The following is a 16378-nucleotide window of genomic DNA, read 5'->3' on the forward strand; positions in this document are numbered from 1 at the left end:
TTAGATGTATCTGTGTACCAAATGGCACTCTATGGGCCCTGGCTAAAAGAAGTGCACTAATAGGAAATAGGGTGCCCTTTGGGATGGACCCCCAGTGAACTACACATCCTCTCCTCAGAGAGATTACAGGAAGCACCCAGTCTGAGCGCCGTTAGCCCCAAAGTGGCTAACTGAAAAACTTACAGAAATCCCCCGGGCAGACTTCAGAGCTCCCTATAAAATAAGCAGGTATTAGCCTTAGCCAATGCTACAGCTTGTAGCTGATACAGAGTTACAGACCCAAGCCTGAAGAAAAGGGAATCAGAGTATCTAGCCACACTGAGGGATAGAGATTTGTGTGGAGATGAGAGGAGGATGGTGGGAAGTAATCGCCTTTTCTTGCTTATCTGTGCGTCCAGGCGGGAAATGTTGTGGCTGTACCTGGCTGACCTGTGTTCTGGGGCAGTTGTACGACAAGGCCAGCAGCCCCCCCCCACCAATCTACCATTGTCTGTCTCCAACAAACATGCATACAAACACACACACACACACACACAAAAACACACACGCACACACACTCATGCACACATACGCATCCACACACACTCTGAGGGGGGACAGGCTGGCTGTTTGGGCGACAGGCCAGATGGGAGGAGGTGAAAGGTTCAGTTCCACCCCTCAGTCTCCGGTCACTGGGTCACACACCTGCTTGCCTTTGGCTACAGATGCTATATGCAAAGACACATTTGCGTTTTATCAGCCTCTAGCCTTGGACAAACTTATTCATACAGTAAAAGAAAATGGGATCGTGTTTTAAACAGCATTTTAAAATCATAATGCATACTCAAACCCTTAACTCCTACTACTCTAGTTGGAATGTTGAGAGAGACGCTTAAGATGTGGATTAGTTCTGTCAGTGTGTGTGCACGAGAGAGATATAGTAAGAGACAGGTTGAGTTTTTGCCTGTGGTGCTCAATACTGTACAAACAAGCGCAGCTGAACATTTGTCCATATTTTTTCATGGCTCCATAAGATTACTCCACCTACAGCCACAGAAGTTGAGACAGCTGAGTGTGTGGGGCTGGCTGCATGGGCCTCATCTGGGCATTCAGACTGGCAAGACTGGCAGTCCCGGAGGTCATCACTGTGATGTACTGTGCATCCCCCTGACCAAGCCTGTTTGATCATAGATGTATGTCTGTGTGTCTGTCATGCATGTCTGTCTGTCTGTCTTTCTGGGTATGGGACATAGGCTTTGAGGGACAAGAGGGGCCAGGGGGGACTGATTCCAGGATTAGGGGCTGGGGTAATGTGTGCTGTACTTTGCATAAGAATCAGGGTGAAAGTTCTGGCACCTAAATATAAACAGTATCAAACTAAATCACGGTGTATTGGTAGTGTACACAGATTTGCAGATGTTATCGCAGGTGCAGCAAAATGCATGTGTTTCTAGCTCCAACAGTACAGTAATATCAAGCAATACAATAATAAAAAACAATACACACAATGTGTTGATCCAGCTTCAAATTTCCTGATATTTACTAGAAATAAGTCTATCATATAATGTTAAGCAATTTAACAACCTGTATAGCAGTTTATCCAATTCCAAGAGATGCTTATTTTCTACCTTTGATTTGAACGTTCGCAGTCTTCCTAAAAATCATGATCACCTTGTTCATTATCTGTCTACTCTGTCATGAATTTTCCATTGTTGCCCGTTCAGAAACATGGCTGACCGAAGAGACAACCATGCTTTATGACATGTCTCCTTATAACGCTGTTCACCACTGTAGAACATTAAGAGTGGGAGGAGTGTCCATTTTTGTACATAAACATTTAAAATTCTTTGTAACAGAGGACCTCGCACTTACATCAGATAACCTTGATGTTTAATCTCTTTTCAAATAAGTTCCCACCTGTTAATTTTTTGGTAGTAAAAAAGTGGTAATTGAGGAGTACACCACGTCAGTCACTGGCTTTATCAATAGGTGCATCAAGGGGGTCGTCCCCACAGTGACTGTACGTACATACCCAAACCTGAAGCCATGGATTAAATTCGCACTGAGCTAAAGGGTAGAGCTCTCACTTTCAAGGAGCGGGACTCATACCTGGAAGCTTATAAGAAATCCCGCTATGCCCTCCGACGAACCATCAAACAGGCGAAGCTTCAATACAGGACTAAGATCAAATCGTACTACACCGGCTCCAACTCTCGTCGAATGTGGCAGGGTTTGCGAAACATTACAGACTTGGTTGTTGTCCTTGCACCACATGGTCAGGTCTCTGACCTCCTCCCTATAGGCTTTGTCATCGTTGTCAGTGATCAGGCCTACCACTGTTGTGGTTTTATGGCGGTTTTGTAGCAGTGGCTTCTTCCTTGCTGAGCGGCCTTTCAGGTTATGTCGATATAGATACTTTTGTACATGTTTCCTCCAGCATCTTCACAAGGTCCTTTGCTGTAGTTCTGGGATTTGCACATTTCACACCAAAGTAGGTTCATCTCTAGGAGACAGAATGCCTCTCCTTCCTGAGCAGTATGATCCCATGGTGGTCCCATGGTGTTTATACTTGCGTACTATTGTTTGTACAGGTGAACGTGGTACCTTCAGGCATTTGGATATTGATCCCAAGGATGAACCAGACTTGTGGAGGTCTACAATTTTTTTCTAAGGTCTTGGCTGATTTCCCCATGATTTCAAGCAAAGAGGCAGTTTAACCGTTTGCGTGTAGGGGGCAGTATTTTCGTTTTTGGCCATTTGAAACTGCCTATTTCTCAGCCCCAGAAACTGGAATATGCATATAATTGTCAGATTAGGATAGAAAATACTCTAAAGTTTCCAAAACTCTAAAAAATATTGTCTGTGAGTTTAACAGAACTGATATTGCAGTCGAAACCCTGAGGAAAATCCAATCAGGAGGTGCCTCTTATTTTGAAACATCTCTGTTCCTATGCATGCCTATCCGCCACTTAAAGTGATATCAACCAGATTCCTTTTTCTATGGCTTCCCTAAGGTTTCAACAGTCTTTAGACATAGTTTCAGGCTTTTATTTAGAAAAATGAGGGGCTCTCAGAGTGAGTTTTGCGCTACAGAGTCAAGCGGCCATTGTTTCTCCCGGTGTTATTGAAGAACCTACACACCCGGTGGATATATTATCGAATATATATTTTAAAAACTACCGGAGGAATGATTATAAAAAACTTTGACATGTTTCTGTGGACATTATGGAGACTATTTGGAATTTCCGTCTGCGTTGTCGTGACCTCTCTTTCCTGTGGACTTCTGAACATAACGTGACAAACAAATGGAGGTATTTTGGGTATAAAAATTATCTTTATGGAACAAAAGGAACATTTGCCGTGTAACTGGGAGTCTCGTGAGTGAAAACATCCGAAGATCATCAAAGGTAATCGGTTAATTTGATTGACCGTACCCCGGTCAACTGCCCGGCAACCTCCACAGCAACCCGCCAAAGCCCCGACCTTTTCTCCATCAACCAAATCCAGATAGCTGAGGTTCTGAAAGAGCTGCAAAATCTGGAACCCTACAAATCAGCCGGGCTAGACAATCTGGACCCTCTCTTTCTAAAATGATCTGCCGAAATTGTTGCAACCCCTATTACTAGCCTTTTCAACCTCTCTTTCGTATCATCTGAGATTCCCAAAGATTGGAAAGCTGGCGCGGTCATCCCCCTCTTCACAGGGGGAGACACTAGACCCAAACTGCTACAGACCTATATCTATCCTACCCTGTCTTTCTAAGGTCTTCGAAAGCCAAGTCAACAAACAGGTTACCGACCATTTCGAATCACACTGTACCTTCTCCGCTATGCAATCTGGTTTCAGAGCTGGTCATGGGTGCACCCCAGCCACGGTCAAGGCCTTAAACGACACCATAACCGCCATCGATAAGAGACATTACAGTGCAGCCGTATACATCGACCTGTTGACCTGGCTAAGGCTTTCAACTCTGTCAATCACCACATTCGTATTGGCAGACTCAACAGCCTTGGTTTCTCAAATGATTGCCTGGCCCGGTTTACCAACTACTTCTCTGATAGAGTTCAGTGTGTCAAATTGGAGGGCCTATTGTCCGGACCTCAGACAGTCTCTATGGGGGTGCCATAGGGTTCAATCCTCAGGAGGACTCTCTTCTCTGTATACATCAATGATGTTGCTCTTGCTGCTGGTGATTCTCTGATACACCTCTACGCAGACGACACCATTCTGTATACTTCTTGCCCCTCTTTAGACACTGTGTTAACTAACCTCCAGACAAGCTTCAATGCCATACAACTCTCCTTCTGTGGCCTCCAACAGCTCTTAAAAGCAGGTAAAACGAAATGCATGCTATTCATCCGATCACTGCCTACACCTGCTCCAAATACCTAGGTGTCTGGTTAGACTGTAAACTCTCCTTCCAGACTCACATTAAGCATCTCCAATCCAAAATTAAATCTGGAATTGGCTTCCTATATCGCAACAAAGCATCCTCCACTCATGCTGCCAAACATACCCTCGTAAAACTGACCATCCTACCGATCCTCGACTTCGGTGATGTCATCTATAAAATAGCCTCCAACACTCTACTCAACAAACTGGATGCAGTCTATCACAGTGTCATCCGTTTTGTCACCAAAGCCCCATACACTACCCACCATTGCGACCTGTACGCTCTCGTTGGTTGGCCCTCGCTTCATACTCGCCGCCAAACCCACTGGCTACAGGTTACAGGTTATCTACAAGTCTCTGCTAGGTAAAGCCCCACCTTATCTCAGCTCACTGGTCACCATAGCAGCATCCACTCGTAGCACGCACTCCAGCAGGTATATCTCACTGGTCACCCCCAAAGCCAATTCCTCCTTTGGTCGCCTTTCCTTCCAGCTCTCTGCTGCCAATGACTGGAACGAACTGCAAAAATCTCTGAAGCTGGAGACTCATATCTCTCTCACTAGCTTTAAGCACCAGCTGTCACAGCAGATCACTGCACCTGTACATAGCCCATCTGTAAACAGCCCATCTATCTACCTACCTCATCCCCATACTGTATTTATGTATTTATCTTGCTCCTTTACACGCCAGTATCTCTACTTGCACATTCCTCTTCTGCACATCTACCATTCCAGTGTTTTAATTGCTATATTGTAATTACTTCGCCACCACGGCCTATTTATTGCCTTAACCTGTTTGGGGTAGGGGGCAGCATTTTCACTTTTGGATAAATAGTGTGCCCAAACTGTCCTGCCGCCTACTCTGTCCCAGATCCTAATATATGCATATTATTATTAGTATTGGATAGAAAACACTCTGAAGTTTCTAAAACTGTTTGAATCATGTCTGTGAGTATAACATAACTTATTTAGCAGGCGAAATCCCAAGGACAAACCATTCAGATATTTTTTTTTAAGTTACTGTCTTTTCAATGTTTTCATGGGGAATCCAGAATTCTAATAGACTTTCCTGCAGTTCCTACCGCTTCTACTGGATGTCGAAATTGGTTGAGGTTTTTCCTTTGTGTAACGAAGAAGTACCATAGCTCGGAACGAACGTCACTTCATGTGAACCTTTTGATAGAGGCGCGTAAACCAGAAAAAGTAGCGTCAGTTTGTTTTGCTCCTGTATTGAACGCAGATCACCCCGTCTTCAATTTGATTGACTATATACGTTTCGAAATACCTAAAGTTGTATTACAAAAGTAGTTTGAAATGTTTTGGCAAAGTTTACAGGTAACTTTTGAGATATTTTGTAGCAACCTTGCGTAACGGTGTTTTTCTGGATCAAACGCGCCAAATATATTGACATTTTGGATATATATCGATGGATATATATCGATGTTTATGGGACATATAGGAGTGCCAATAAAAGAAGCTCGGCAAAGGTAAGGCATGATTTATATTTTATTTATGCGTTTTGTGTCACGCCTGCAGAGTTGAAAAATGCTACTCTCTCATTGTTTACGGTTGTGCTATCATCAGATAATAGCATCTTATGCTTTCGCCGAAAAGCCTTTTGAAATCTGACATGTTGGCTGGATTCACAACGAGTGTAGCTTTAATTTGCTATCTTGCATGTGTAATTTAATGAAAGTTTGATTTTTATAGAAATGTATTTGAATTTGGCGCTCTGCATTTTCCCTGGCTATTGGCCATGTGGAACGCAAGCGTCCCGCCTACCCCAGAGAGGTTAACTCTCTTATATCTTACCTCTTTTGCACTCACTGTATATAGACTTTTTGTTTTCTTTTGTTCTACTGTATTATTGACTATGTTTTGTTTATTCCATGTGTAACTCTGCGTTGTTGTATGTGTCGAATTGCTATGCTTTATCCTTCCCAGGTCGCAGTTGCAAATGAGAACTTGTTCTCAACTAGCCTACCTGGTTAAATAAAGGTGAATTTTTTAATTTTTTAAATGCAGTTTTTGATGAAGTCTCCTTCAAGTCGCTGCAGTTATCACCTGCATTGTGGGAGGCACTATTTGTTAACCAATCATTAGGGTGTTTTTGGTTGGCCCAAGTGAACATGACCAAAGATGTGATTGAAACAGGAACCAACTTTGCTGCGATTCTGAAGCAACAGGGGATACAAATTAAAGTGATATTTGAGACCTCACTCTAACCAATTAATTGTACACACGTTATGTGTTTAGTTTGCGTGTGCGTGATATGGGTGGTTTCGAGAAACGTATTTAGACATTTATAGAGAACTTTTATTAACAATAGCAGCAATTTTGACACTTGCATGTTGATCTGAGCCTTGCTGTTTGAAAACCACCACAGTCATCTGTCGCAGATGCACATTCCCGACATCAATCGCCGACTTTCATCTACAGTGAGCTTTTTTACCCTTACTGCTCGAACACACCCAACCTCTTTCTTAGCCCACCCCCCCAAAAACACACCCATGCACACACGCACACACACCCATCAACAACAGATCCAGAGCTCATAGAGCGTCACAATCTACTGTATGCATCAAATCCCAGATTACCCCTCTGATGGAGAGAGAGAGAGGGAGAGGGAGGATATCCTGATCCAGGTCTCCAGATCATTAACACAAATCATCTCTGCAATTAAAACCTTGTTTATCTTAATTACTGAACTAATGAGACGAGTCCCACAGGACTAAGTCACACCCTCTGAGGACACTCGAGGATATGAGACGAAGAAGTCTTACAAAAGCACACAGGCGTACACACACACACTTATGCGCATGCAAGCACACGAACATGTGGAAATACGCACACAAATATACACACACACCCACACACCAAATTGCATCATCCTCCCACCTCCCCGCCTCATCCTCCTACCTCATTATCCGGGCGCTGCATCATCATCCTTCACTATCCGTGATCTATTTAACTGATAGTGACTTGATCAAGCCTACAGGCTCCAGCTCCATAAGGGCTTAGTACAGCACTATAATTTACGATTTCCCTCTACCACAGGGACCAGACACACTATCTAATTCATGACTTTTTAATACTGTAAAACATATGACAGCATCCCTGCTGTAAATTTACAATAATATTATCCTTCAAATCTAAATGTAAAAAAAATAATGCATTTGTACATAAAATACATTTATTCAAATTGGTAGCAACATTAACAACAAATGAACAACATTAATTGACAATAGAAGTAACAACCGTTAATTAACACATATGTAACCAAATAAGAGCATCCTTACAACACTAATTTAAAAACTATATTGTGTGCCTCTGTGTGGGATGTGGGTGAGAGACAAAGAGAGATGGAAGTGGAGTTAAAATTAGGATTGGGTACAATCCTAGATCCATGATCAGTGGCAACTCTATTCGAGGCAAGGGGATTTAAAGGTGGTGAAACACACAACATGACAGTTTGGGTAGGAGAGCATCCAAGAGAGAGAAGTCCACGCAGCATAAGGTGTTCCTCATGGGGCTCAGAAACAATCCTCCTCAGTTCTGGGTCACCGCTTCTCACCCCTAGGACAAGAATAAAAAATATATATAATAGTAGCCAGAGAGCACCAGGGCTGTTACTCTGTAGGTAAAAAGACAAGTGACATATTAAGTGTGTGTGTGTGTACCTACCTCACTAGAGGTCTTCAATTAAACTCAGTGAGCTGTTGGAAGAATTGGGCAACGTAGGGGTTGAGAACAGCTAGTTTCCTCTGGGCCACCTTGTCATGCATTTTGTCCAATCTTCAGGGTTCATTGTCTTGGGTTGATTTGAACCAGGTATCTGTACCACCATATATCCAATATAGTTTATAAAATCAATTGAGGCATTGAACAAACACAAATAAGACAGCTAGATATACCTATTTCAAACCCTAGCTAACTAATAAAACATTGCTATAGCCTACACAATACCACAGATTATTTTACCAGACTCACATCATTTTCTTTTTTTTCTGTGCCACCAAACATTTGCATACTACTAGTAAAGTGAACAGGTTTAGCTAATACGGTAACATTATGGAACAATGTTGTTGAGAGGTCATACGGACACGGACGTATGTCGCGCAGCTGAGAGCTGAGTGCACCAAATCACACAGCCTTTGTCACAGTGTTGTGACAACTAAAGAGGACACTATCTGGGTGTTGTTGCCGTTCATGCTCTCCCCATTGAGTAGACTGTATCACGGGGACACCTAGATGGCTAACAATATTTGGCTGTTTTCGTAAATTCACTCTGTCTATCTACTACGATTTCAGAGCACTCTCGTCTGAGTGTGCCAGATCGCAAAATAACGGAGGAATTTATGAACGTGCAACTCCTGTTGAATATGAGTACTGTAAGAAAACATCGGCAAAAAAATGGTTTGCATACAAGTGAGCTCAATTCTCTGCATGACTTTCCATCTATTCCTCTCTATATTTCTATTAATTTACTGTACGATATGTATCCTCAGTTTTTTCTCATTAGTTGAATATCGTTGTAGTATGTGTCCTGCTGTAAACTAGCGACACTGATCTGCTCTTACTTTTGTAATATATAGTTGACGAAAGTGCCTTCTCTGCATTATACCGTCCTCTCTTATCCATATGAAATACAGTTTAGCAATCTCCTGCGGACTCCTTTTGTTGATCATTTTCACATTTCAGATATGCCTAATTTGGGTGGCTACTGGTTATACGTCTAAAGATAATCAGCAGTAACATACCTCTACCGTCAATATTAAGAGATGAAGATGTAACATATTCTGGCAGATTTTTTACAATATTTGTGCGTAAGAACAGAGCTACCACAGGCAGACTTGCCCTCCAAAGTGATGGCGGGGGCAGAAAGAACACGCTTTCCATCTGACTCTGCAACCTCCGCTACAAGTAGGCCATATGATTTTGATTGCTCTGGACTCCAGAGAAGTAACACGACATATCCCTAGTTGATATTGACTTAAGTTCAGCTCCAAATGCAGGTGTAAAACGCAGTTGATTTCTGTAGCCTATCTTGCGTTTTGAAAAAGCATAATTGTTTATGAGTGTAATGATGGGCATCATTTATTGCATGTGGACATGTGCATAAGTTGCTAGTTTAAAATAATTTTGCAAAATACTTTACTCATCAGATTGTGCTGCTTTCTCCTGTTCTAGTAGGCCTAATAATTTCACAACGAGTCTGCAGAACAAAACACCTCTCTCCCTCTCTCTTCTTCCCCCTCCATTGTGGTATAAAAGGTTAAAGAACTGGACCCAGCCAACAAACCCCACATGACTCGGTTTTAGTCATACAACAACAAAACATAAAGTAGGTCTCTTAGCCTATCAGCACAATACAGACTGGTGGAAATTATCCTCATCCTTTCCTTACGACCTTTCATATTCAGCTGCAGTACATACTGTACAGTACATGGAAGGGAGTTGAAGAAAGTTCTGTTTGAAGTGTCTGTATTTTGTGGGAAACAAAGAGATGGAGCACATCACAGAGGACGTCCCCAACATGCACGCACACAGACAAACAAACACCTTCACTGCCCCAACTCCTGTATGTTGGTTTACAGGACATTATGTTTCTGTCTGTTTAACTGTAGTGAGGTATTGTAACAGAACTTGTGGGGTTTAAAACAGAGTTAAACAGGGAGGTATAAACATTTGTCTCCCCCAAAATTGTTATTTGCAGTGTCCGTTGCAAAATGTTTTGCTACAGTGTCCAACTGAACACAACCCAGGTGGAGGAGACATGGTAGCCAAACTCCCTGATGGACACTATGATCTTGATTGATCATATTTAGACGTATTTATATTTATATATTTAATGTTCTGCACGGTTGCACTGAACAGAGCTTGATAGTTTATAGACTATTCTATTATTATATTGCATTATTATATGAAAGCATTGATTGTTATGTGTTTGGATTAGCCTTGTGTAGTATTCTGTAATATCATCATCATCATAGTGATTGATTTTGAGTGTCTGTGCGTATGTGTGTGATGGGGATTGATTGATTGACAGACCTGAGATGATGGTGTAGCCAATGCCCCTCGGTCTCCCCAGATCCTGGTCAATGGCTTTTATCTTGCGCACCTCATAGCCCTGTGGACACACACACACACAAACACATAGGCATTCAGACAGGCATGAACACATACATACACGCACACAAACACACAGTAGAAAGATGTTTAGAACACGGTCACACCGAGAAACTCAGTACGCATAGGAACACATAGACACCCCCCCCCCCCTCCGCTAATTAAACATGTATAGCCAATATCCCTGAGCCATTACGCACTTAGAAAACAAGAAAATGTCTGCTGCCACAAAGTAACTAACATCATCACAAAGCACAAATGGACTGGCCTTATTTCTCTCCTGTTGTTTCAAAACTCTACAGCTGAGTAGATAAGGCTGCAAGTCATGAAAAAAAATGGAGAGAACGATAAAGAGAGAGGGTTCAGAAAAAAAGCGATTTGAAAAGTCTTTGATCCGCGGAGCTTTCTCTGCCTCCGCGCCTCAATCAGACACGGTGGCGGTACTTAAAAGTCTCTCTTTCTCTCCATCCCTCTCTCTCCCTTTCCCTCTCTCTCGCTACCTCTTCCAAGCTGACCAGAGAACACCCCCTCCCTCTCTTGTCTCCATCCCTCTCTCCTTTACTATCTACCTCCCATTGATTCCACAAAATGTGTCTGAGGCGTGTTTATGCTCCACTTCTGCCAAAGCATCTCCTGTCATTGACCAATTACAGCAGAATCAATTACAGCTCTTTTAGAGGTGAGCGATCACTACCAGAGAGACAGAGAGAGAGGCAGGGAGAGAGAGGGAGAGGGGAGAGAGGAAGATGGGGGGGGAGACAGTGAGGGAGACTGTGAGAGGAAAGTGAGCGAGAGAGAGAAAGAGGGAGGGAGAGCTGAAGTAATATGAGCAATATTCTCCTGCTGTCCACACAATATGTTCAATCAACCAGCATTTAAACTCCCCTCACCCTCCTCCCCTCTCTCTCTATTACTCACTCCCTTTCAGCTCAAACATATTCCCCCTCTCCTCTCTGTCTTCATCCCTTATCCCTGTACAATACTACCTTCCCTCCTCCCCCTCCCAAAATATACTCCCACTTCTACCATTTCAGCTCAGTGGTTTGACAGCCAAATTGTGTTTGTCCCAGAAAGGGTTTAAATGTCATTTCTGACAACACAAATCCAAAACAACAGCCACAAACTCGGGCCCTATGCTGTTCTTTGACAAAGCCTTTACTCTCTCAACCCGTCATCAAAGTTTTGTACAGATGGCAGGTTGATTAGCGGAAACAGAGAGACAGAAAGAGATGGAAGGAGAGAGAGAGAGACAGGGAGGGATGGAGAAAACGCGAAAGAGAGGGATGGAGGGAGCAGGAGAAAGAGGGAGAGAGAAAGAAAGAGAGAACACGAGAGAGAAGGAGAGAGAAAGAAAGGGATAGCATTTGAGAAATGACCTACAACAGGGCTACATGTTTAATATCCTTTTACGTGTAAATACAGTATCAGCGGCCTTGAGGACAGTTGACACCCACTCAGGCAATCTAGCCCCGCAGCTTATCACAGCCAAACACTAGTGTGGTTCATTGGGAGGGTTCAATGCATTGAGATGAGCATGTTCAAGATGAATGGCTGACAAGTAAGTCTGAACCTTCGGTAAATCTTCTGTCTAGAAGAAGTCGTTTTTTTTCTTAAGTCTAAAACTGTTATTTTCCTTGGTACAGTGTAGGCTAATGTTAGCACAGTGTATTGCTAGCAGAGGCAAGTGCATAGTTGAGCTAGCTAAGAGAGAGAGTTAGCATTGTCATGGACTGCAGAAAAGGATATGACACAGACTTTGGAGGGGGAAAACAATGTGATTAAAAAGGGAGGAGTAAAGGAAGAGGAAAGGAAAGGCCATTTATTCAGCTGTGAAGACGAACTTTGGAATTAAAAATTGCTAAGTGAGCAAACTTGAAGATGAAATGCCAGTGAGTGACGTGAATGAAGATCAAGTGATTGACGAAAATATTGCTGCGGCAGAACATAACGTTGCCGTGGTTGAGGACAATTTAGAGAGTGAGAATCCGGCGCTAATTGAAAAACGTAAAATGTCTTTAATTGTTGAAAATATTGGACAGTTTGATGAAAGTATTGAGGAGTAGAGCTCATATACAGAATGATTAGAATATTTTGCTCTTGCAAATGACATTGATGAGGGCACAATTGTGCCTACATTTCATTGTGTAATGTAATGCTACGCAGCCTGCTACAGCCAGACAGGTCAGATAAGACATACGGGGATATTGTGGAAATACTGAAAGGACACTTTTCACCAAAACCACTAGTTATTGATGAAAGGTTTAGGTTCGACAGAAGAAATCAGGAAGAGGGAAAATCAGTGACAATGTTTTGTTTGCTGCTGCATTAAGTAAACTGTCAGAGCACTGTGAGTTTAATGACGTTTTAAATGACACCATTAGAGACAGACTAGTATGTGGCGATTTAAGTCAGTGTGTCCATGGAACTAGCTGCTAAAGAGGCTCAGCAGTTGAGTTCATCAGGACGAGCCTGTGGTAAAAAGGGTCACATCGAACGAGCCTGCCTACATTTTTTTGTGTGTAATGTGGCCAAATACATTGCATTTACTATACACCCTTCTACAGTCAGACAGGTGTAATAAGTAATAAGATGTAATCAGATGTAGACATTACTGAGGTCACAGTTAAATGGACAACCTGAAAAGCTGCCACTCTACGTAATAAAAGGAGACTATCTATCACTACTGGGACATTCGTGGCTAGAGAAAATCACACTGGACTGGCCTTCAATGGGTAGAATGGCACTTGGAGACACAGGCCTGCCTGCAATCTTAAATAAACATGGAGAAGTCTTTAATGGAGAGCTAGGTATCATGAAATAGAATATAGTGAAGCTTAGCATTATACCAGATAGCAAACCAAAGTTTCTGAAATAACTTATGCTATCACACAAAAAGTTTAGTCAAGAACAAAGTACTGGAGCCGGTCAGCGTGAGTGAATGGGCGACACCCATCGCACCACAGTGGGACGCTAGCGTCCCATTTCGACAACATCCTTCAGGCTTCAGGATTCTGTAAGGACCGACGCTGGAGAAGAGAAGCAGGTACAGGAAGTAGAACATTTAACATGGAACAGACATCAAACAGGACAAAGAGAGCATCAGAATTGGGTGTGCAAAGACAAACAAACATTAATCCTGAAGCAGGGAACAGAGCTTGGGAACAGACAGATATAGGGGAGGTAATGACACAGGTGATTGAGTCCAATAATCGCAGATGTGCATGACAGGGGAAGGCAGGTGTGCGTACTGCTGGTGGCAGGAGTGCATAATACTGGGGAGCCTTGCGCCTTTGAGCACCAGGGAGGGGCAGCAGGAGTAGGCGTGACAACAAGACTCTGTCCATGGTCAAGGCTATCTTGTATGCCCCCAGCTCCTCAGAACGTGAGCCAACTATGTTATTTTCTGGAGATATTGAATTACTACCAATGTTTAATTCAGAGTTTAGCAATGAAGCTGAAGTACTCCATTGAGTTTGTACTCTGAAAATTAGAACCTAACAGTTGGTGCTGCGAGCAGGGTTTACCACAATTTGTAGTCAAACCAGAGAGTCCAGATCAGTGGAGCAGGAGCTGGCAACAAACAAGGTAGGCACAGTTCCTACACCTGTTTCCACTCATTTTGACATCTTGGGGAGATGAGAATCATATGCTGAACAATTATAGGATACGGACCAAGAAAACCTGAGTTTATTCAGTAGGCCCATCGTGTAATGACCGCTCGGAAATATCTGGTGTGGGGTAGGTTCCATAAGGATAGGTCTCGAGTGAAGGTTTTCCTCTACGAGATCCAGGTAAAAATCTGGTGTAGGGTAGGTTCCATAAGGATAGGTCCCAACTGAAGCTTTTCCTCTGTGAGATCCAGGTAAAAATCAGGTGTAGGGTAGGTTCCATAAGGATAGGTCCTGAGTGGAGGTTTTCCTCTGCGAGATCCATGAGTGACAATACAGTATAGGGTAGGTTCCACTGGGAAAAAAGTCCCAGCTGCAGTAACAGTGAGTTTTAGGAAGACGAGAGTTCTAGAAGCTAGTGAGTAAAAACAAATATAAAAAAAAAATATTCAAACACTGTTTGAGTTACGTATAGTAGCAGTAGCAATATGGAGAGAGGTTGGTTTAGGTCCTATGGGGAGGGGGAACCATGAAAGATTATGTGGAAATAGGAAGACAAGTGTGAATAATTTAGGTAATGTAGGTTATCAACAACAGCAATATTTGAGGCACAATACTGGAATAAGACATTAAGTAATCCATATTCTCCAGTAATTTGCAGAAGCCATAGTATTGATTCCAATACAAGGTATTAAGTGCCATGACCAATTAATATGCACAAATACCATAACTATTATCCGGGCGAGTGGGTAGCGATATCTTGGAAAATAGTTAATAGAGGTGTGTATTATATATGGGAGTGAAGAAATCTAAAATACCCTTGACAGCATTTTGAGAGGTTTGGGAATAATAACTATTTATATGGCGACAGACAGCCCCGATTCTCCAAGCAGAGCTAGAAGATTTTAATAAAGCCATGGAGGCGCTGAAAGAAGCGCACGAGCATTACACCAATTCGGCTCGAATATGGGAAATTAGTAGAGGAACTCAGCTGCAAAAAGACAGGGTATGGGAGTGAATTGATAGAATTTGTACTTCGGCTTTGATGGCAGGTTTGAAACCTGTGAACAAAACGGCAATTGCGGGGGTTGTGGATGAAATAGAGCAAGATGTTGTGAGAGTGGAACGTACGAGAGGTTAATACGGCCACAGTGAAAGTCACTAACAGTGGTTTCAATGGCCAAGGTAAGACAATGAAACAGCAAAAAAACATCAACGCTTAGGGAGATAGCTCCCTGTTTAGATGTGGAACTATCGGACATTGGAAGAATAAGTGTGGGGTGGTACTGGAACTTGCTGCATTCGGAGGAAATGATGTTATACAAGCCATGTCAAATGAGCTGCGACACATCCTCTTGAGGGCAACGAGCGAACATTTTACATTGCAGTGCATGGCTTTGTTTTGATCAATAGTGGTTCATAGAGTTTGCAGCTTCTTTTTGAAGGAAGACGTATGAGATCACGTCTTACACAACTTTTTAATAGATGCCGGGGATCAAATATCGTGGATTCCTGATGAGAAATTGGCAAAAATTGCCAAAGGAAAATATATTTTGGGTTAAAGAATCTAGGCGAAATGCCAGGGGGATAGATTCTAAAGAGGTAACAAATTAAAATGATCTGGTCAAACACTCCTAGTAACTCATCTCATGAGACATTTTATGTAGTATTATTCTGAAATAGATTTCTAGAATGAACGAAAGGGTGGAGGGGTCACGAGGAATTAGCATAGGGGTTACCAAACCTAAAATGAACTCTAATTTGTTAGTTCATAAACATTGTGGTGTCGTGGTTATGGAGAATAGTACATGCTAAATAAAATATACATAAATTATGGGGTGGATTAAAACAAACATTTAATTATTGGAGTAAGGACAGTGGATTTACCATTATCATGTTTGGTTTATAATTAATACTTGTGGAATGCCGATTAAAATGTAGCATAGTGAATGCTAATGAAATGTACACTTTCTTTTTTCCAGAAATGGGGGTTTCATTATCTCTCGTTGGAATGTCCCTGGAGACTGTGGTCTTGTGGAGAGCAGTAAGTGATATTCGGCAGTTTTAAGTATGAAAGTATCTGGATTAGACCATAAACAGGGTTCCCAGATAAGTAAGACCTGATCATGTGTGTTTTTGATCTACGGTTTACCACACACACCAGCACCCAACACAACTTACTAGTTATGAATATGCGTTAGTGATGTTGATATTGAGGGATTTATTTAGTGGGGGTCTTTTCAGTTTGGTTTAAATTGGGTATGCAGAAGG

General features: G+C 42.3%; 1 protein-coding gene across 1 annotated transcript in view; it reads right to left on the reverse strand.

Moving 5' to 3' along the window:
* cdh23 (cadherin-related 23) overlaps nucleotides 1-16378 on the reverse strand; it is a 655816-nt gene that overhangs the window by 329424 nt on the left and 310014 nt on the right. Inside the window, exon 9 of the mRNA XM_036980724.1 lies at nucleotides 10422-10500. Within this exon, the coding sequence (XP_036836619.1) occupies nucleotides 10422-10500 (79 nt within the window). The remainder of the gene's footprint in view (nucleotides 1-10421; nucleotides 10501-16378) is intronic.

This window comes from Oncorhynchus mykiss, chromosome 1, assembly GCF_013265735.2.
Source record: "Oncorhynchus mykiss isolate Arlee chromosome 1, USDA_OmykA_1.1, whole genome shotgun sequence".
NCBI lineage: Eukaryota > Metazoa > Chordata > Actinopteri > Salmoniformes > Salmonidae > Oncorhynchus > Oncorhynchus mykiss.